Here is a 22,780-nt window from a genome sequence, read left to right on the forward strand (position 1 = left end):
CTACATATCCTCACCAATATTTGTTATTTTTTTATAATTTTGATAATAGTCATTATTGGGGTGAGATAGTATCTCATTGTAATTTTAATTTACATTTTCTGATGGCTAATGATATTGAGATTTCTGTCATATATTTATTGGCCATTTGTATTTCTTCTTCTCAGAAGTATGTATTCAGATAATTTGCTTATTTAATAAATTAGTTAATTTTTTGTTTTTAAACTTTTGTAGTTCTTTATGTGTTCTGAATATTAACCCTCTGTCAGATGAATAACTGGTAAATAATTTCTCCCATTCTGTAGGTTGTTTCTTCACTCTGCTGACTGTTTCCTTTGTTGTGCAAAGTATTTTAATTTTATATAATCCATTTGTCAGGTTTTGCTTTTGTTTTCTGTACTGTGGAGTCCTGTCCAGAAATTATTGCCTGCTCCATTATCTTGAAGTGTTTCCTATATGTTTTCCTCCAGTAGTTTTAGCATTTCAGATCTTATATTAAGGTCTTTGATGCATTTTGATTGTTATACAGGGTGAAAGATAGGGATCAAGAAATCTCCATACTGCTTTCCAAATTGGCTGCACCAATTTGCAGTCCCACCAGCAATGAACAAGAGTGCCCTTTTCTCCGCATCCTCTCCAGCACTTATTGTTGTTTGACTTCCTAATGGCTGCCAATCTTACTGGAGTGAGATGGTATCTTCTTGGTCTATTCCCTAAAGACTTAAAAAGAGCATGCTACAGGGACACTGCTGCATCGATGTTCATAGCAGCACAATTCACACGATAGCAAGATTGTGGAACCAACCTAGATGCCCTTCAATAGATGAATGGATAAAAAAATGTGGCATTTATACACAATGGAGTATTACTCTGCATTAAGGAACGACAAAATCATAGAATTTGGAGGGAAATGGATGGCATTAGAGCAGATTATGCTAAGTGAAGCTAGTCAATCGTTAAAAAACAAATACCAAATGACCCCTTTGATATAAGGGGAGTAAACAAGGACAGGGTAAGGACGAAGAGCTTGAGAAGAAGATTTACATTAAACAGGGATGAGAGGTGGGAGGGAAAGGGAGTGAGAATGATATATAAGAGGAAAGGAGGGGTAAGACAAGATAATACAAATGGAAGAAATGATTTACAGTAGAAGGGGTAGAGAGAGAAAAGGGGAGGGGAGGGGAAGGGAGGGGTGATAGTAGAGAATAGGACTGACAGCAGAATACATCAGACACTAGAAAAGCAATATGTCAATCAATGGAAGGGTAACTGATGTGATACAGCAATCTGTATACGGGGTAAAGTTGGGAGTTCATAACCCACTTGAATCAAACTGTGAAAGATGATGTATTAAGAACTGTGTAATGTTTTGAACGACCAACAATAAAAAAAAATTAAAAAAAATAAAAAAAATAAAAAATAAAAAAAAATAAAAACACCTAGGGAATGGAGATGTGTCTGAGATAATTTTTAGAGAAAAATACAAAATAAACAATACAAGAGATACACACACACACACACACAAAAAAGATAGGGATCAAGTTTCAGTTTTCTGCATATGGATATCCAGTTTTCCCAGCACCATGTGTTAAAAAAACTGTCTTTTCTCCAATGTATGCTTTTGGCATTTTTGTCTAAACTCACTTGTCCCTAGATATGTAGATTTATTTGCGGATCTTTTATTCTTTTCCATTGTTTTTTGTGTTTATTTTTATACAGACACCATGCTGTTTTTTCTTTTTTAAACTGTGGCTCTCAAAAGTAGGTATCATATTGCCTTTAGGTTTACTTTTTTTTCCTCTTCTCAATATTGTTTTGTGTATATGAGGCCTTTTGTGCTTCCATGTGATTTTGGGGGGGGCTGTTTGTCTAGTTTTCTGAAGAATCATTTTAACAATATTAATTCTTTCAATTCATGAATATGGGAAGTATTTCTACCTTTTAGTGTTTTTTCAATTCATTTTACTTCAGTGTTTTACAATTTTCATTATAATGGTCTTTCACTTAGTAAGCTTGTTTGTACGTGTTTTATTTTTGATGGCTGTTGTGAGCAAGATTTATTTCATTTCTTTCTTAGTAAGTTTATTATTGGAGTAGAGAAAACCTACTGATTTTTGTATGTCAATTTTGTGTCCTGCTACTTTACTGAACTCATTTATCAATCCTAATAGTCTTTTCATGGAGTCTTTCTGAAAACAGGAATAATTTGACTTCCTTCTTTCCTTATTTGTATGCCTTTTGTTTCTTTATTTTGCCTAATTGCTCTGACTAAAATTTCTAGCAATATATTGAATAATTGTCTTATTCCTGATCTTAGAGGAAATAGTTTTAGCTTATTCTATCCATTTAACCATTCAATATGGTATTGACTGAAGATGGTGTTTTAGGTTCAAAATTATTCATATTTTTTTAAAAAATTAATTTTCCCCCAATTTATTTTCATAACCATACATTGCTTGCCTATTTCCAAATTGAGATTTTTTTTTTAAATGAAGGCTAGTTAAGCAGTGGAAATAAAATAAGAATGACAGTGACAAAGCACAAACTAGAATTGTTTTCAAAATTGTATTCTGTTGAATAAAGACAGATCCCTTTGCTTTAGTTGAGAAGGGAACAGGACTCAAAATTGACATTTCATTTCATTTTTATTTTTGTGAGTTGTGTGTACTGGAGATTGAACCGAGGTCTCATACATGCCAGGTGCATACTTTATCACTTTTAAAAAATTTATCCCTTCACCTGTATTAAATTTTTTTAAGGAATTATTTTAGTTATATATAACATTAGAATTCATTTTGATAAAATTACAAAAACACCTAACTCTCTTAGGTGCATATATGAATATGCCACAGTACATTTTTAAATTTTGAGACAGGGTCTTGCCCAATTTAGCCTCAAGCTTTTGATCATCTATCTCAGTCTTCCAAGTAGCTGGAATTATAGGCACGTGCCTATAATTTTTGACATTTCATTTTGAAGATGGGGGAAATTACCTTACATTTTTTCCAAAGGAAAATCATTCTTCTTCAAGATACAGTTGATTTCTAAAAGTTATTTATATTTAGTGCCTGACTTATTTTTCTCAGATAAGAATGTTGACCTATTCTTAACTTTTAAAGAAAAAAATAAATTGTTGTTTGAAGCATGTTAAGACCAATCAAGGACTCAGTTGGTTGAGGTATATAAAATATTTAGAACTGTGCTTAGCACATTCTAAGAACTTAATAGATATAAGCTATTATTTACTATGATTATTACACATTGACCATCCCCAATATGAATATCCAAAATATAAAATCCTCTAAAGTGAAAAAATCTTTTAGTGTCAACCTGATGTCACAAATGGAAAATTCTATACCTGATATCAAGTGACAAAAGGCAAGTTCACCAAAGTATTGTATAAAATCACCTTCAGGCTGTGTATATAAGGTATATGTGAAACATGAATTTCATGTTTAGACTTGGGTCCCGTCCCTAGGATATCTCATTATGCATCTGCAAATATTCCAAAGTCTGAAAAAAATTGAATTAAAATACTTTTGTTTTTATGCATTTTGGATAAGGGATGCTCATGCTATTATGATGCTGCTGCTGCTGCTGCTGCTTCTTCGGATTGACCCATTGTGTTTTATATGCTTTTCTTAGACATGTTTTCTATTACTTTGCCCAAACTTTATTGTTTTTATATTAAGTGCTATATGTTGGTAGACACACTAGAATCAATTAGTTGTAAATAGTAAACCTAATGAGCTGTATTGATTGATTTCTTAGGTGGAGGAATTTAGTTGGTTTCATTTTAAAACTGAAAAATATATTGTTTCTCAGTGTTGTAGTGGGTACTCTCTTGCTCTTCTTCTTGGCTGTATTACCCAGGCCTTCCTTGCTTGTAATGATGATAATGATGATGATGATTGATGATACACACACACACACACACACACACACACACACACTCTACACAAATAAGGAGAAGCACTAACTGGCAGTTGGGCGTACTTCCAGTTCATTTTAAACCATGCCATTACATTAAAATGTAAATTAAAATAAAGGGAAGTTAAGACATATTCCTCTTTTTTCCCCGTTTCAGTTTATACTTTGATCCTGCAAATTATTCTTCTCTGATTTTGGTGCTAGTCTTCTGATGCAGGCTTTGAAGAATCAATAATAACGAAGCATTTACAAGCAGATTTGCATCTTGGTCAATGATAATCCTTGCCCTGGGGATCAGAGGCTGATTTGAGATCAATCAATACCTGAAAACTTCCTTTCTTTGTGATAGGCAACAGAATATGGCAGGGATAAGAGAGAGGAGTTATACCAAAACCTGTTTGTTATTCATGGAAGATATTTAGTCTGTAGAACTCCTTCAGATCTTAGAAGAAAGCTGGCATAGCATTTTGAAAGGGTATCCAGGGAGATGAATGGGCCTATAAATTTGGAGAGAGTGAGGGCAGGGGGTAGGGAGAGAGGCAGAGAGAATGTCTCATTTTGAATTTGAGATAGATAATTTCCCATTCTAAAGGTGCTTGCAATACCTGGTGTTACAATTAAATTAGTTTGGCATGGTTTAGGGTGTATAGCACAACTGTAAACTTTTCTGGCTGTAGAAATCTTTTTCTTGGGCTTTTTTCCAGTTTCCAGTGAAAGGTATGAAAACAAAACAGTAAAGAAAAATTTCAAGTGCTAAGTAAGAGGCAAATAGGATGCCTTGCCCACGTTTTCCAATTTAAACTTTATTCCAGCCCTATGAAACAGGTATTGAAAAAAATTCCCTATTTTGGGCTGGAGGTGTAGCTCAGTGGTGGAGCACTTGCCTTGCACCTGCAAGGCACTGGGTTCAATTCTCAGCACCACATAAAATAAATAAATAAAATAAAGGTATTGTGTTCATCTACAACTAAATTTTTAAAAAAATTTCCTATTTTATAAATTTAAAAAATTTCAGTAATACTTACAGTTAGGAACTTTTGCATGTATTCAGATCTAGCAAAGGGCTGAAGTTGTGATGTTTGAACACAAATGTCCTGAAATCCAAATCATAAAATACTATGATTGAACTGCCTAAGCTGCTTGCCAAATGAAAATGGTTCTAGGGTTTATAGCATTAGGGAGAATTCATGCATCTTAAAACTTTGGAAAATTATATAAACCTGATGTTTACTGAAAGAAACTTATACATATCATTAGCAAAAAGTTTGATCTTAATGTTTTACAATTGAATAGAATTCCACAGTCTTTTCTTATTTACCCTGGCGGGTTAGTCACTGTTTTCCATTTCTGTCAATTGTCTTTCATTTAAAATGGATAATTGGCTTATAAAGATGATATGCTTACTAGGTTTGTATGTCTTCATCTGGTTTCCATTAAAGGCGTGGCTTTATTATCTTAGCCAGATGATTGTTTTTTTCTGGCAATCTGCTTCTTAACTCCACAACAGTATTTCCCAGGCTAAAGCCAGTCAGTGGATTCCACTGGAGGTTCTCTAACACAATACAGTTAGTTTGAGTGGAGGCATAAAATGTTTTAGATCCTTGACATTCCCATGCAAGTATGTGCACTAAAAGTCTTTGAGTAGGCTACAATAATTCTAATGGGAAAGTGATGGCTTTCATCCCATGCATCATGTCTTAATTAAGTATGGGGGTAACAAAAAAGACCCAAATATTACAAACCTTATTTTTGGCCCCCAAATTCGAAATTTAAGGTGTGTTCTAAGAGACAACCCTCTGGAAACAGTATTGGTAGTATAGTGATTCATGAGCTTCATGGATTCTCTTTAGTTCATTGAAAGTGTACTAAAAAGAGTACTCTCATGCCTTGTTTTGGACATGTAAATTGGGATAAGCTTTATGGAAAACAGTTTGACAATTGTGTCAGAAGTCTTTTAAAAATGTGAATGGTTTTGGCCTCAGTAATTCAGTTTCTAAAAATTTGATGAAAGGAAAAATAAAAACTGCACATAAGTATTTAATTATGAGCACTTTTGCCTTGGCATTAGATATAATGAAAGAAAGCCATGTGTTCAGAGCAACAGATTGTGTCCCTACCTGTGTTCCCATGTACGTATGTCAGAGTTTCTCAACTGTGACTACTGTTGACATTTTTGGCTGGGTACTTCTTTTTTACAGGTGCTATCTTACACATTTTAGGATGTTTAGCATCCCTAGCCCTTACCCACTAGATGCCAGAAGCACCATCACCATAGCAGGTGTGACAAGACAGAAATGTCTCCAGACATTGTCATATGTCCTATGGCAAGTGTGGGGATGGGGGTTGGTTCAGTACTAGAGCACTTGCTTAACATTCATGAGGCCTTGAGTTCGATCACCAGCCCTGGAAAAAATATAGGAAAACAAAACAAAACAAAACAAAAAAATCCCCCATGGAACTATATTACCCTTGGTTCAGAACCAATGATACATGGTCAGGAAATTTTCCAGTAGTTTTAAGTGAACATTTGATAAGGAAAAATGCTGACAGTATTTTGTGAAATTCAAAAAAAAAAAAGTGCATTTTTTTTTTTTTTTCTGAAAAAGGCAGAAGGATAATGGTAGTTAAGGGGTTAGAGGATATAGACTTTCTACAATGGCAAAGAGTTGTTCAGGGAGTGCTGTGTAACACCAGAAATCCTTCCAGTTTCCAGGTCTCCCGGAGCAGCCATGGGTAATATAACTACCTATACCAAGGCAGTAGGAGGGCAGCTTCTACCAGGTGCTGCTGGCCTTCTGTTTGGGCTCAGTAGGGGTTTCTTTGACATTTATCCACACCATCTACCCACCATTCCCTCCCCATTTTCTGCTGTTCTCAAGATTTAGCTTCCCATCTGCCTCTTCACCTAATGCAAATAGATAATCTCTGTGAATCCCCTCCCTCACCTTGAGCCTGTATGAATCTAAATTTTACTCCCCAGCCAAGCTTGAGGACACAATGCCATGTGTGTCCTCCACAGCTTGCAGAATGCTTTCCGTTTAAGAAAAAAACAAAATTGAGTGCAACAATGCATACACATTTCAGAAGTTACATCTTAGAAATAATGAACATATGATTAACAATTATTTCTCCATTTTAAGTCTTCTTACTAAAATACTAAATGTATTATTAATTATTATTATTATTATTATTATATTATAATAAAATACTAAATACTTTTTTAAAAAATAATCACAATTCTTAGGGAAAAAATAAAAATGATTTCAAATATTTTGAATTCCTTTTAAACATATTCATCTTAAGGGAAGGAGGAATATGTAACACTAAGTCAGTGTCCATGAATTATATAGGAGGCTATTTCATATTTGGGGGAAAATAAATGATTTTTCAGATAGTTTAGAAACATGATATTTTTAAGAGGAAAACATTATGGGTAGCCCACCCTTGATTTTTCAAAATAACTCCTTAAATGCTTAATGCAGAATGAACTTAAAGTTTTTGAGATTTGAAATTCATTTGAAATTTATTTTAATCAATGGTAAGCTTGTTTATGATGCTCTAGACTAAATCAGTTTTGGGTTTCCTTTTGTGTTACTCTGATAGCATGGAAACCTTTGAAGGGCTGCAGATCTCATTCTGATGATTGTAGTAGGGAAGGAAAAGTTCCTAACATCAGGAAAACCTTTGCATTTCTGCATTGTAGACAAGGAGGCAGGCATGCAGAGCTCTTTCCTTTTTACCTGTATCCTGGGCCTTTCTGGTTGAGAAAAGTGAAAAGAACTCAGTTATCCTGCATATAATGAACAAGACGGATTTTGATATTCTTAGCAAGGGGAAGAGATTAGAGAGATGAGATAGAGAAGAAAAAGGAGTGTTTAGATATGAGGTGACTCACCCACAAAAGCTCATGTGTGAGACAAGGCAAGAAAGTTTAGAGGTGGAATGATCCCGTCATCACAGTTTTAACCTAATCAGTGCATTAATCCAGTGACAGGGATTAACTGGGTGGTAGCTGTTGGCAGGTAGGGTGTGGCTGGAGGAGGAAGGTCATTGGAGGTGTGCCTCTGGGATACATATATTTTGTCCCTGATGAGCCAAGCTTAGTCTCTCTCTACTTTTTGGTACCATGTCCTGGGCTGCTTTTCTCTGCCATGCCCCTCCACTACGATGTTCTGCCTCACCTCAGGCCCAAAACAATGCAATTAACTGTTTATGGGCTGAGACCTTTGAATCCTTGAGCCCCAAAATAAACTCTTCCTCCTGTAATTGTTCTTGTAAGGTTTTTTTGGTTATAATGGTGAAAAAAAATAATACAAGGAGGAAGAAGAGAAGGAACAGGAATAAGAGAAATACTTGAAGAGGGAGAGGAAGAAGGAAAGGAGGAAGATGAGGAACAGGAAGGGAGAGGGAGAAGCACAGTTAAACTAGGGCACAGGTAGAAGGGACACACAGGTGGGTTCAAGGTAAGAAGTCAAGGCCTAGAGCACATAGGATTTTGCAGGGGATGTTTAGGGGAGACTTGATAAAATTTAAAACCCCTTTGATATGACAGAAATTATATTCAAATCGTTAAACAATCCTTCACCACAGGCTCGGAACTGCCCTGGTCTTAACCAACGGAAGACTAACATCCCCAAGTGTAGCACCCTGTTGACTAGTGTTTTAGTCTTTTTATTGTTGTTATAATGAAACCCTCAAGGAAGGCCAATTTTATAAAATAAAAGAATTTTATTGAGTTCACTGTTGAGAGATGAAAGTCCCCAAATCAGGTGGCCTCATTACTCTGTCCTGTGGTAAGGGCCTAATGGCATCATAGAGGGAGCACATGGAAGATCAAGACATAGCATGACCTAATGGGAAACCAGGGAGTAATTCAGGGATTAAGCTTGCTCTTTTGTCAACTCACTTTTTTGAGAGTCAGGGGTCCCCCAAGAGCTACCTTCATCACTTCAGAGGGTAGCTCCCCTAGTGATCTACCCTTAAGCCCCACCTCTAAGTATTCCATACCCTCTCTCAACACTGCCCCCCAGAGACCAAGCTCCTAACATATGTTCAAGCCATAGATTATCATGAAAAATGGGTCCATAGTGAAACACTTGGTGTTAGAGACCCAACTTGATATAGAGGCCTGCTGTGAGAGGAGAACAGAACTAGGGGTCTTACACATAGGTGAGGGCAGCCTTGTGAGGCAATGTGCTATTCTGAATGTGCAGGATTAGCTCAGCCTTTAATGATCCATAGGGATACTAAAGGAGAGATTAGATTCCACATACAATCCTCATATGGAATGAGGCATAAACATACCTATTTAGATACTATGACAAGGAAAACTTTTCCTCTTCTAACTGTGAGGTTAAGTGCTTGGTGGCCTGCAAACCAACTGACAAAGAGATTCATTAATGGAAGAAAAAGCAAAGTTACTTCCCCCATGCATGGGCAAGAAGCCCCTAATAATGACAAACTTGCTAAATAGAGGTAAATATTTATATACTAAATTTAACAAAAAAGAGAGTTATAATCAAGTAATCCAACAGAATCTTCCATACACTGGGAAAGGGTAGAAGGCTCTTTTGGATTATTTGATATTAATGGGAATGGGCAGTCTATCTCCATGGCAGCTTAATTAGCAGGAAATACCTGATGAGGGGCTTAGTGGCCACTGTAGTTTTGGGCTAGCTTTGCTTTAGTCAAACAAGGGACATCAAGAGAAGATTTCTTTCTTTATCTTCTTTAGCTCAAATGTTTTAACTTTAAAATAACTTTTATACCAACTCTGGGGGTCTGAGTGGGTTCCTACATTTTCTCTATCTGAAATTTTTCTGGAAGTTTCACCAAATAAAAGTAGCAACAGCAGCTGGGTTATTGCTGTGGAGAGCCATTAGAATTAAAAATAGCAAGGAAATAGATCTGTAAAAAAAGAGAGAAGAATTTATACTAGAAGGAGTAAACAAAAAGTAAAGGTTAATGGATGGAGCAGACTGGACAGTTCCTGAGTGCAGAGGGCAGCTAGTTGAGAAAACTGCCAGTTGCTGGGTTTGAAGGATCTTTGGTGATGGTGGCAAGTGCAGTGTCCTAGTCATGATTCTCTCCTGGAGCACAGCGTGGAGGAAACAGGTATTCCAGTGAACTTTCTAATTGTACATCCTGTTCTAATGATGGATCCTTTGAAGTTCTGTTGAGTTGTCCAGCTTCTGCTCACAGGGTTTTGGAAAAATGAAAGTTTTAATTGTCAGTTATCCCAAATCAGTAAGGTGTGAGGAAAATTGGAAATGTTACTGACAAAATGCCCAAGATAGAAAGAACCAGTCTAAAAATAGGTGAGAAATATCTCAAAGACAATGAATAGTACTGGAATCTGAGAACCCACAGTGGTGAGTTGTTTTCCATTGAAATTTCTCACCACAGTCACTTCATTTCTGATCATACAAAATAAGTCAAGTCCAATTAAATTTAACTGAATAAAACATATAAATGCAGCAAGATAATTCTCCACATGGACCTTCTAAAATTTGCTTCGTTGGGACTTTTTACAAGAAATCTCAGATGGTATTCGTTTTAGTTTTTTTAAATTGATTCATTATAATTACGTGTAATAGTGGTATTCATTATGACATATTTGTACACACACATAATTTGGCCAATTTTATTCCCCAATACCTTTCCCTTCCCTTCATTCCTCCCTCCCTCTGGTCCCTTTCCTCTATTCTACTCATCTCTGTTCCAATTTTCATAAGATTCCCCTTCCCAACTCTTTTTTTTCCTTTTTCCTTTCTATCTTCTTTATATGAGATAAAACATACAACCCTTATCTTCTGAACCTGGTTTATTTCATTTAACATAATGTATTTGAGTTCCATCCATTTTCCTGCAAATGACATAATTTCATTTTTTTATGGCTAGATAAAACTTCATCATGTATGTGTATCACATTTCTTTATCCATTCATATGTTGACTGACACCTAGGCCTTTTGTACAACTTGGCTATTGGGAATTTTGCTGCTATAAACATGGGTAAGCACGTATCACTATAATATGCTGACTTAAGTTGTTTGGATCAGACTGGATGTTTAAAAACTTGCCTAATCTAGGAAACCATATGAAAGACTTAGCACCAAACTTCCCTTGAAATGCCTGTGTCCTGTTTCCTGGACTTGCCAGGACGTGACCTTCCTTACTCGTCTATAATGAGGTTCATTTTCCCAAGAGGGCTTTATTAACATTGGTCAAATAAAATCAACCTTTGTTTCCTAAAACTCATCACATCTGATTCTATGCACACTATTTTCAGATAAGACATTCCAAAGTACTGATTATGTAAGCAATGTTTTCAATGTGTCTTACTATAAAGAGGACTGATTCTCATTGAACCTAGGTAAATAATTATATGGACCCAAAATCTAAGAATATTCAATATTAGTTTCTGAAATTTTGAAGGTTTTAGGCAAGGAAGAAAAGATACTTCATTTCTGCTTACAAATTAATAATCGTATCAACTAGGAGAAAAAGAGAAAAGTGTTCCTTGACTTCCAGAAATAGAACATTAATGGAATTCCATTAATAGCAATGTTTAAAACAAAAAGAGCATAAAAACTGTCATCATCATCCATTAGTTTATTCAGTCCCATTCAGTTAATTCTGGTTCTGTTTGATTTTGGGTAAACAGTTTTATGAACACACCAGCTTCTTAACTAGAGTTCTGGAAATCCTTATTCAGTTCAGTGACTATCATGAAATCATCAGTGCCAACAAAGCTGGTACTCCAAAGCACCTGGCAGAGTCGTCTTCATGGATCTCAGAAAAACTGCAATTTGGTTTTTATTTTAGGATGAAGTTCTCTGTCTTGGTATCTTGCACGTATTTGCTAAAACAGGATCACATCACTGTAAGACAATTAATATCTATGAATGATAAAAGACTTAAAGGGACATGGTTGAAGATCTAATGACAGTATTATACAAATAGTGCATTATTAGTAGTATTTTTAAAATAATAGTATTATAAACAAGTTTCATTGACTTAAAACCTTTTATATAATAACTAGAATTATGAATAATAACTTTATACCATTGTTGTCTGCTATCAGCCAGGGCAGAATGAGAACATATGTATAGCTAGAATATTGGGTGATTTCTAGGCATTTACATAACTCCTGAAATATTTACATTAATGACATTAACCCATGAAAATATAACCCAGGGGAGGAGATTAAACTTTTCTTATTTGATAATGCTTCTCATGCAAGTCAACATATCAAATATACCTAATTGTCATTGTTATTTTCATCTTCTCTTTTTGTAAGGTGGAAGAACAAACCTTTTAAAATTTCTCAGGGACCCTCTGAGGAATTTCCAAATCAGTTTAAGATCAATATTGTATTTCATATTTGATTTTAGGAAGTACAAATATCAGAAGTTGTCAAAAATATAAAAAAGAACTTTGAATTGTTGATGAAATAGGATCTTGGGTCTCTAGGAAACAGTACATAGTTGTTATATATTTAACCAAAGTGGCAATATATAAGACTTTCAAATGTGAGAGGTAACTTGATTGAGAGAATCAAAAACCCTTAGCCCTGAGGCTGGAGTTGTGACTCAGCAGTAGAGAGTGCTTACCTAGCACATGCAGGGTGCTGGGTTTGATCCTCAGCACCACATAGATTAAAAAATTAAATACAGATATTGTGTTCAACTACAACTAAAAAAAAATTAAAAAATAAAAAAACTTAGCCCTTTTAATATTGAGAAAATTTGGTTCCCTTAAATGTTCCAGTAAAGACAACCCAAGAAGTTTATTTGACCAAAGAGTCTCTTTTCTTGGTTATCACTAAAAAGGTAAAGGAAACCAATAATCCAAGAGACAAAAGCGAGGGTCAGTGGCAATGCCTATAATCCCAGCGGCTTGGGAGACTGAGACAGGAACATCTAGAGTTCAAAGCCAGCCTCATCAATGGCAAGGTACTAAGCAGCACAGTGAGACCCTGTCTCAAAATAAAATACAAAATAGGGCTGGGGATGTGGCTCTGTGGTCAAGTGTCCCTGAGTTCAATTCCTGGTACCCCCCTCCCCACCCCCCATCCCCCCAAAAAGAAGGAAAAGAAGAGAGGGAATCACATTCATTTTACATCCATGTACTGGCAAGATTATAGCTTATTTTTAAAAGAACTTTTAAAATAAGTTCACTCAGATTTCAGCCAGCGGGACCATATAATATATGATCACTTTTCCCTACACCTATTGTAAATTTCTGTATTCATTTGGGTTTTTCCTATTCCCTGTCTCTTCTCACCTAACCTTTAAAAAAATCAAAATTCTATTTTCTGACAAATTTATTTATATTTCTTTAACAAAACATGTCCTTCATTCTGTGTATATTTTTCATTCAAAATAGTTTCCCATTGCTCTTTATTTTTCTAGTACTTTTACTTACATACATTGATTATAATTTTACCATTAGTAATCTGTGGTGTCCACAATGCCTGGGATCCTGAATTCTCAGGAGACTGAGGCAGGAGGATTGAAAGTTCCAGGCCAGCCTGTCCAAACACCACAACAAAACAACCCTTATCAACCTTTATTTTACAAAGCAAATCAGAAAGGAGACAACTGTGAAGCATTTTCACATTCCAGCATTCTGTACATATGAGGAAATTTTATGAATATACGTCACACATAATCTTATGAATATATCTTCACATCCCCTTAGAGCTACATGCTTGTTCATAGTTTAAAAAAACAAAGTTTAATGTGGCCAAAGAACATGCTTATTATATAGGGCCAAATATATTTAGTCTTTTTGCAAGGATAAGAAGCCAAAAATATATTTAAAAATTGTAAATACTTCAATATTTTACTTAGAAATAAACAAGATACTTAATGATTATCTTTGGCTTAACTTTCACGTTGAAAGTTAACAAAATAATTTTCAGAAATATTTTTAGGAAATGATTGTTGAAATAAAGGTTCTCGGCAGAATGACTTAATTTGATTAAAATCAAGTTCATTGGTTTTATAATCATAAAGTCTTGTAAATATTGCTCTAGCTTATTTAACTAGTAAACTTAAGTTGCTGGTAATTCAGAAGATGGATGTTTCTTTTAATTAAACCAACAGTTTTAAACTAGTCAACCAAAGATTTGGGACCTGGGTTTGATCCTCAGTACTGCACAAAAATTAAAAAAAAAATAGTCACAACACCCAGAAGTAGGAAAATATCACATACACATAATATTCATAGATATTTATGTGCCTTACGTGCACACAGATGCAAATAGAGTTCTGCAGCTTTTATTCTAAAATTTTAGCCATAAGTCGGGCATTAACACAGTTGCTTCTTGTCTTGCCTCACTTATATTTTTATCTAAATTGTGCTTCTGGTAGATGAAATAAATTGTTACTTGCTCAATATGAGGGCCAAAGCTTTTACCAATTTTTGTGGAGGATACTTTTGTGATTTTCTCTTATCCTGACATGTAATTTCATCAAGGCTGTGGACTACATTTTATTTTCCATTAGAGTTTTTTCCAGCTTCAGTTGGTTGCTGTTTGGGTTCCTGAGTCCCTTAAGAACCCCTGAAGTGGAACAAGGGAGACTGTGATGACCAGTAGAGTGTTGAAGGGCTGGATGAGGAGAGAGAAGACTAGGGGATCCAGCTTGGAAGGTTTTAGTTATCTTGTCTAAGCACCAAAGTTTTGAATTTCTAAAGTTCTAAGTATGCTGGAGCTGGTTATAATGAAGAGGCATACAGTAAGCAGGAATTTAAAGGAAGGGGGGATTGCTTAGTCAACTGAGAGTTCACCTGCGAATAACATGATCAAGCAAGCAGAGTATAGAGTCCTGGAAATCAAAGCCTAGACTAGGAACTCCCAGTCCAAGAAGTTCTTTTTTTTTTTTTTTTTTTTTTTTTTTTTTTAGAGAATTTCCAACATTTTTAATTTTTTTTTTAGTTCTCGGTGGACACAACATCTTTGTTGGTATGTGGTGCTGAGGATCGAACCCGGGCCGCACACATGCCAGACGAGCGCGCTACCGCTTGAGCCACATCCCTAGCCCCCCAAGAAGTTCTTGACACATTAAGAAGCCTGGGATTCTAACCCAGCTACACAGAGTATACCCATTCAAAGGTCTTAAACCATAGGTCTTTCTGTGGCTTACCCATGGCTGCAAAAGGTGACCCCAGAGGTGCTCAAGATACAGCCCTATACCTGTAGATAGCCCAGAGGGAAGATAGCAGGCACTCCTATTGCCAGAGGCAGAATACACAAAGGCAATTGGGAAAAAGACAATGTGGGACTTTCTAAGTTGAGATTCTTTATCTTTACTTGGATGAACCCTGTGACAGTGGCCATGTTTAGTAGGATGCCAGCTAAAAATGGGGTGTTCGGGCCATCCACATTTCTGCCCTGCAACTATGACTTCTTTCTCTAGTCAATGGCTATCTCACTGGCCAGCTCATACAATGGTGTTTAAAACTGTGTTCATCTTTAGAAATACACACCTGCATGTTATTTCAAGTTGTCCTTCTCACAAGCTTATGGCCAGTTATCATTCTCCACTGCTTGTATTCTTCCCATGTGCCTGTTTATCCTTCATGACACTGAAAGTTCTTCTTTGAAAAACAAACAAAAAACCCAAACAAGAACACCCAGTTTTTCATGTGACAATCATTCCCCATTGTATTTATCATCCTCTGTCACACTGAGCTTTTCAGCTTTCATCTTGATGTCACTTTTGCATAGAATTTGGGCCCCAAGGGAGAGCTGCCTGATAAGAGGGACAGTAGCTACTGCTTCCTTTGATGTGCATGCTTCCCTTCCAGTAATGTAGCAGGATGTCAAGGTTGACTTTGAAGGGGGCTGCAGGACCCTATCTGGAGGTAGACTGTTGATGGAAGCATCTCCTTCCTTAGGGTCAATGACCCACCTCATGGCTGGCTGGAGGATAGTCCAGTGTAGGCTTTTATAGATTCTCTATGTCTAAGCACCTCAGAAATAAGATTTTTGTTTTTGTTGCTTCTTTTAATTTTAGGAATAAAGTTGTGGGTTGTTGACTTTATGGTGGCATAAGACAGCTACTAAGAGGTTTTGTTCTCTGAAAAGTGAAATGGCCAAGTCCTAATCCAAGGTCTTCAACATTAGGGGAGACTTAGTAAGAAGGATGAAAAGAAAAGGGAAAAGGCCACAGAAAATTGACTTTGAAAGGAAAATGTTCAAAGTGTTTTTGGAAGTTTTTTTTTTTTAAGATCTGTATGGCTAGAAGCATCTATTCTTATTGGGAGGTGAGTTTGGAAGAGGAAGGATACAAGGCATATGAGGCCAGTTTGCAGTTTTTGGTGATCTGAGGACAGCTGTTTTCTTAGCAATTTGGGGGCAGAAGCCTTCTGCCTGAGAAGATGAGTGATTTGGAGGACTTGTTATGGGGACTTCTGATTTCTGGAACTGTAGACAGAGAGTAGATCTAATAGTCCCTCAGCTGTCAGGAAGTGCATCTGACAGTTCCTTAGGAAGTGGATCTAGCAGCCCCTCAGTCAACAGGAAGTGGACCTAGCAGGTCCTCAGCCTTCAGGAAGTACATCTGATAGTTCCTTAGGAAGTGGATCTGGAAGTTCCTCAATCAACAGGAAGTGGACCTAACAATCTATCCACCTACAGGAAGTGCATCTAATAATTCCTCAGGAAGTGGATCTAGCAATCCTTCAGTCAACAGAAAGTAGACCTAGCAGTCCCTCATCCTATAAGAAGGGCATTCGACAGTTCCTCAGGAAGTGGATCTAGCATTCTCTCAGCTCACAGGAAGTGCACCTGACAGTTCCTCAGGAAGTAGATCTGTCAGTCCCCTACTTGACAGGAAGTGAATCTAGCAGTTCTTCAGGAGTATGTACTATTCTTTGTGTGATTGCAGGGTACCTTATCTGCTGGGACCAGACATGCACAATTTACATAAAAGTGTTAAAAATCTGTTGGTGTACAAATACACTGACAAATAGAGGAGTTTCACTGCCATCATTTTTCTCTTTTTCTAAGGATCATCATGTAGGTTGATGTCCACATGGCTAGGATGGTATGCTTAGATTAATTTTATGAAAATTTGAGCAAATTTCAAATTAATGACCCATGTACTGAAATAGTTGTATTCATTGAGTGTCCCTTATCCAAAATACTTGGACTTATGGATTTTTTAGATTTTGGAATATTTTCATATTTATAATGAGATCTCTTGGGGATCAGATGCAAGCCTGAACATGGGATTCATTTATGTCTTATAATAAATCTTATACATATAGCCTGAAAGTAATTTTTGTACAATACATTTTTTTATCATGTATATGTTGTGAAATATGATCACATAAGGTGTACAATTTTCTACCTGTGTTGTCATGTCTGCTTTCAGAAATATTTAGATTTTCAAATCAGGGTGTTCAACCTGTGTATATTTATGTTTAATTAGAAGAGGAGCAGTATTCACTTTTGCTTAGATTTTCTTGATAAGAAAAAAAACAGCCTTTTGACTTCCAATGCAGTCCTTTTAGTTTAGTCAAATTGCAGAATTTTTTCCAGATGTTTATGAACTTCAGGAATGTCTAAAATGATTGTTCTTTGTCCAGTAAAATTTTTTATACAGTAAAAGTTTGTTTCAGAGGTGAGGTAGGAAGGTAGAGTAGTATGATTCTGCTGCAGAAGTTAAAATCTCAAGTGAATAGTCTTTAAGGTTATGTGTTCACATTTTTATTAATTTTAAATTAATAATTTTAAAATAGATTAAATTTAATGATGCCAAGAAGTATCAGTTCTGTGTGAGGCATTAACATCAGGTGCTGTTACAAGGAGTGCCCTTGCTATTGTGATAGGAGAATGATGAACATCAAAATGAGAGAATTCATAGAAGCCTCATGGAAGAAATAGCACTGAGGAATCATCTTGGAAGAAGCTAAAATTACAACAGAGGAGGTACCCCCAGTGAGCAGAAGATCAATAGGGAAGGCAGAGGTGATGAGAAGACCTAGAGAGGCCTGGCTTAGTGGCCTATACCTGGGCTTTGAACTGGCCAACCTTTTGCATTCTCCTTTTATCACTCTTTATCCACCATCCCACCAGTCCTCCCACCCATGGAATGGAGAAAACACCTCTCACCCTCAGAACATTTGTGAGTATTCAATGGAAAGATGTGTGGCATGTATGTACTCAATAAATGTTATTTTCCTCCATTTTCTAAAATCAGTGTGTTTTCTAGTTTCTTAGAAATGATGAGAATTGAATCAGTGAAATAGTTTATAGAGTTTAGCATTATATATTAACATTAAGAAAAAAAGAGACCGGGGCTGGGGATGTGGCTCAAGCGGTAATGCCTGGCATGCATGGGGTGCTGGGTTAGATCCTCAGCACCATATAAAATAAAATAAAAATGTTGTGTCTGCTGAAAACTGAAAAATAAATATTAAAAAATTCTCTCTCTCTCTTCTCTCTATGAAAAAAAAAAGAGAGAGAGAGAGACCATAGTTTTGTCAGAAGCTATGCAGAACATTTTGAATGCTAAACATCAGGAATACATTAAATTATTAGTGGCCTCCAAATTAGTAATGGGATTTTATTGTGCTTCATTGACATTAAAATGAATTTTTACTTGTTCTTTGTTTGTAACCCACTTCCATTTCTAATTATATTCTTCTCAGGCTCACCTAAGTGTGAGTTTATAATCATTGGATACCAATAATAGGGCACAATTCCTTGAAAGTATTAGGATATGGCCTGAAGACCATTAGCAATGAAGACTAAGGTATTTATACTAGTTTTGTGTGTGTGTGTGTGTGTGTGTGTTTTGTTGTTGTTTTGCTTTTGAGCATAAAACAGTAGGATTTATTCAAGTGAGAAGAAAAGATATAGAGCTTCTTCAAGGTGAAAGGGAACCCAACAAGGGTTGCCTTTATACTAGTTTTTATTGAGTTGTATCCCTCCTTCCCCCAGAAAATCATGACATCTTCTTGTACTCCTTTTCTTTCCCTCTACCTGACTTGCTACTCTTTTACTCTACTAATTGTTGTGATAAGAAAATATTTTCCTAAAAGGAATTGCACAACATCTGTCATTCTAGCTTGTTTTCAGGTGATGCAGAAATTGGCCTGTGCTTCCCAGTCAAATAAAATTGCCCTGTATTTAAACAGCTGTTCCATAGGCACAATGTACATCATGAAACAATGTTGTTTAGCATTTGAAATCATTGTTACTTCTTGAATTAGAAATATGAATCAGCAGAAATTACTACACTATGGCAGTCACAGAATCATTCACAAAGTGTGTCTATAGGGATATTATTTGTGGTAGCTGGAAAATATTACATGAGTAATGTCGCATTCCAATTAGTTGTATTAAAATATATATTATGCACAGCTCTGTATTTGGGTTTAAAAGTTTCCTTGACAACATCATTTAACTTCTTACTGTTCTTTTCATGTTGCTAGTATAAATATCTAATATGTTTTTGTTCAAAACATCAATTAGGCTTCAGCATAATCTTTATTAATACAGATCTGTTATTACAAGATGACTACTGAGCTATGATAATTTGCACAGCAGGAACAATAAAATATCTTCGTTTTTTGGTTCTATCCCAGATTGCATGGCTTTTTTAGTCTTTTACAAAGCGTACACCCAGAAGGTTCCATATTATCTTGCACAATTACAGTGAAATCTTTAAAGCTCTTGTAAGCAAAAGCATTATTTTCTCCCAAGGTGAAGAAAATGGAAAGGCCCCAAATTACAGATAGATTGAAAAAGATCATAGTAGTTGCAGAACTCCACTTTTAATGTATCTATTTCTTTCTTTTCATGTAGCCAGAACTCCCCATTTTCTGCGGATTCAGAATGTAGAAGTGAACGCTGGCCAGTTTGCCACCTTCCAGTGCAGTGCCATTGGCAGGACCGTGGCTGGTGACAAGCTCTGGTTGCAGGTATAGTAACCACAATTTTAGCTGTCTGGTGAAGTTCTATCAGGGAGAAAGTATTTGCCCTGGAGGGAGGAATCAGTGGAAAAGCCTCTGTCTGGACACTTGTTTCAGGACTTTCGTCTTTATCAATAAGTGGCCAGGTTTCTAGGTGTTCTGCATAAACTAGGTATTTTTCTTTTCACACATCCTTTATGAATTTCTGTTTCCCCCCTTTGCTTTTGCTTAGTTGTCTCATTTGGAAGATCATATTGTCAAATTATTTCAGAACACTGTGAAGATGTTCAAAATACAGCACTTTCTCTGATTCATCCTCCTGAGCAAAATCTAGAGAATTTCATACAAACTTATACACAAGCATGTGCGTACACCAGCACCCATACTCACAAGCACGTGCATACAAAAAGAGTTTTTAGGCTTTTGTAATTTGAATTTTCTAGCAATTTCCCCAAACATAGAAATTAATGACATATATTTTGCTTTCAAACATGTAAAATACATATAACTCATATCTGTGTATGTGTGTATGCACACACACACACATATTAACATAATTTGTGTGACTTTGTTTACAATTTTTCAAGTTCCATCTCTCATATTTTGCCTTGCAAGTAGTTTTTACGTGTCTATGCCAGGTCTTAGAAATTCTGGCAGAATGAATAGATTAAAATGACTGGTTCCCTTCTATCAGAATGTTACCCCCTTCTTAAGTTCTAGATTTTATGAGGGGTTTCCTCTACCCAGTGCCTTCCAATTACATGTTTTTTTAAATTTGTTTTTCCCTTTTAAGCATTAATCTGTGGTGTGCTCATTTCTCATCTTGACTGAACCCTTCCCCCATTTTTCTTTCCTTGGTTTGTTTTTTGTGGGACTTTTACTTTTATTTGTCTGTTTTCATGGTGCTGGAGCCTTGTTCATGGTCAGCACAATCGCTTACACTGAGCCACACCTCCAATCCATTTATTTATTTTTATTTAAATTTTGAGTTGGCTACTAAGATGAACTTTCACATTTTAAAAAAAATTTTTTTGTAGATGTAGATGTAAAGAATTCCTTTATTTTATTTATTTTTACAAGGTGCTAAGCATTGAACCCAGTGCCTCAAACATGCTAGGCAAGCGCTCTGCCTCAGAGCCACAGAGCTAGCTTCATAACCTTCAGATTTAAACACTCTTTACCTCCATTTCTTGCCATGTCAGCTTCCAGATCTTGTGCTGACGTTTTTCTGTAAGGATCACCTGTCTACCTCCTATCTTACTTCTCCTTTCTGCTGAGACATAATGATTGTGATGTAATACGTTTGTGTGACACTATTATTTTAAAATACCTTATCCCTTTTAATCATTGTAATATTCATAAATGGTTGTTTTTGTTTCTCCTTTCCTTGAGGAAATGGGAGAATGGGCCCTCCCAATGTTAGCCTGCAAAGGGTTGCCAGGTTTAATACATTGGGGGAGAGGGCCTCTGCCCACAGTGCCTCCCCTTTCTCCCTGATGTCACTGTTTATTCACATCCTGTCCCTGTTAAGGACTTGCCTAGCCAGGAAAGAGGACTGTATGAAGACAGCTGAAATTGTATGTTTCAAATTCCTCTTTAGTTTTTTCCCTCTTTCTAAAAGTTTTATAATCACTGCTTTAAAAGCTTTTTGCAGTGTGTGATTCAACTTTTCTTCTTATCTCACTTCTCAGATATTTTAAATTCTTGATGTTGGGATTGAGAATAATTTTCTCTGTTAGTAGTGTTTTGTACTAAGTGCTCTCCAGATTGACAATCTGTAGTGACCAGTGATGAGATAGACATCTTTTATTGATGTTTTACACAAAGCCTTAACCACCTTTGAAAAGTGAAGCTCTTCATTTAATCTCTGATTTATTGCTAGAACTCTTAATGTTTCTTGAAAAAACAGTAAGTTTAAAAAATACATATATATAGATATATAGATAGATATAGATATCGATGTTAATGTTTTCTGAGAGATCACAGTGTGAAGTATAATTCTTGGTCTTCATGGAGTCATCTTAGCTTTTGCCAAAATTTTACTGACAAGTTGAGAGACAACAGTTTGCTTTTTTTGTTTTAATAAATGTCCTGGGCTTGGGAAGCTCTTGTTTAACCTTGAGCATTTATTTGTGGCTACGAGTTTTTAATTATTTGCTGTTACAGTGGCAGTGGTTCTTCATTTCTAAATGCTGACTTAATTGGTCTGAATTGTTGTTCAGCATTCAAACCCAAGATTGAAAATTCACTAGTCGGAAGAAAAATGTCACATGTGTTTCAAATTGGAAAAAAAAAGATGTAAAGTACAACTGGTGCCTGTATGCCTCTACATTTCCTTGGTATCACTGGGGACTGGTTTCAGGACCCATGGTTAGGCCAACCCTCAGGTGCTCAAGTCCCATGTATACAGTAGTGTAGTGTTTACATAAAACTAGATACATCTATCTCTAGATGACATATAATACCTAATACAATGCACACATATTACATTCAAATAAGTGTTATACTGTATTGCTTTGGCAATAATGACAAGAGAAAAACAGTGTGTATATGTTCAGTTCAGGCATTTTTGTTTCCCAAATGTTTTTGATTTTTGAATGGTTGAATCTTTGGGTGCACAACATGCAGAAATGGAGGACTGCCTGAATTTGGGAGTCTCAAAGACAATTTCTTGTTGAGGATCCCAACTACTAGGTCTGTGTCTCTTTGTTCTGTTAGATTTGGACTATAGCTGTGTTGAATTATTTCCCTCTTGACCTGCTAGCATCTTTCTTTTTCTACTGCCCAGTCATGTCCTTCTTGTCATCAGTGACTGTGTAGTCCCTGTAGCTTTCCACGCACGTAGCCTGGTCAAGACAGGGGATGATAGGGATTGAATTTATATGACTTTGGATTTTTTAAATGAAACTTAGTTTGTCCTGG

At 36.1% G+C, this 22,780-nt stretch overlaps 1 protein-coding gene across 9 annotated transcripts in view; it reads left to right on the forward strand.

The window, feature by feature from the left end:
* The window catches only part of Ptprm (protein tyrosine phosphatase receptor type M), an 807,906-nt gene that overhangs the window by 308,769 nt on the left and 476,357 nt on the right, over positions 1-22,780 (forward strand). For all 9 annotated transcript variants that reach the window (XM_021734384.2, XM_078030368.1, XM_078030369.1 and 6 more), the window contains exon 5: positions 19,752-19,867. In XM_021734384.2, the coding sequence (XP_021590059.1) occupies positions 19,752-19,867 (116 nt within the window). The remainder of the gene's footprint in view (positions 1-19,751; positions 19,868-22,780) is intronic.

Source organism: Ictidomys tridecemlineatus, chromosome 13 (genome assembly GCF_052094955.1).
Source record: "Ictidomys tridecemlineatus isolate mIctTri1 chromosome 13, mIctTri1.hap1, whole genome shotgun sequence".
NCBI lineage: Eukaryota > Metazoa > Chordata > Mammalia > Rodentia > Sciuridae > Ictidomys > Ictidomys tridecemlineatus.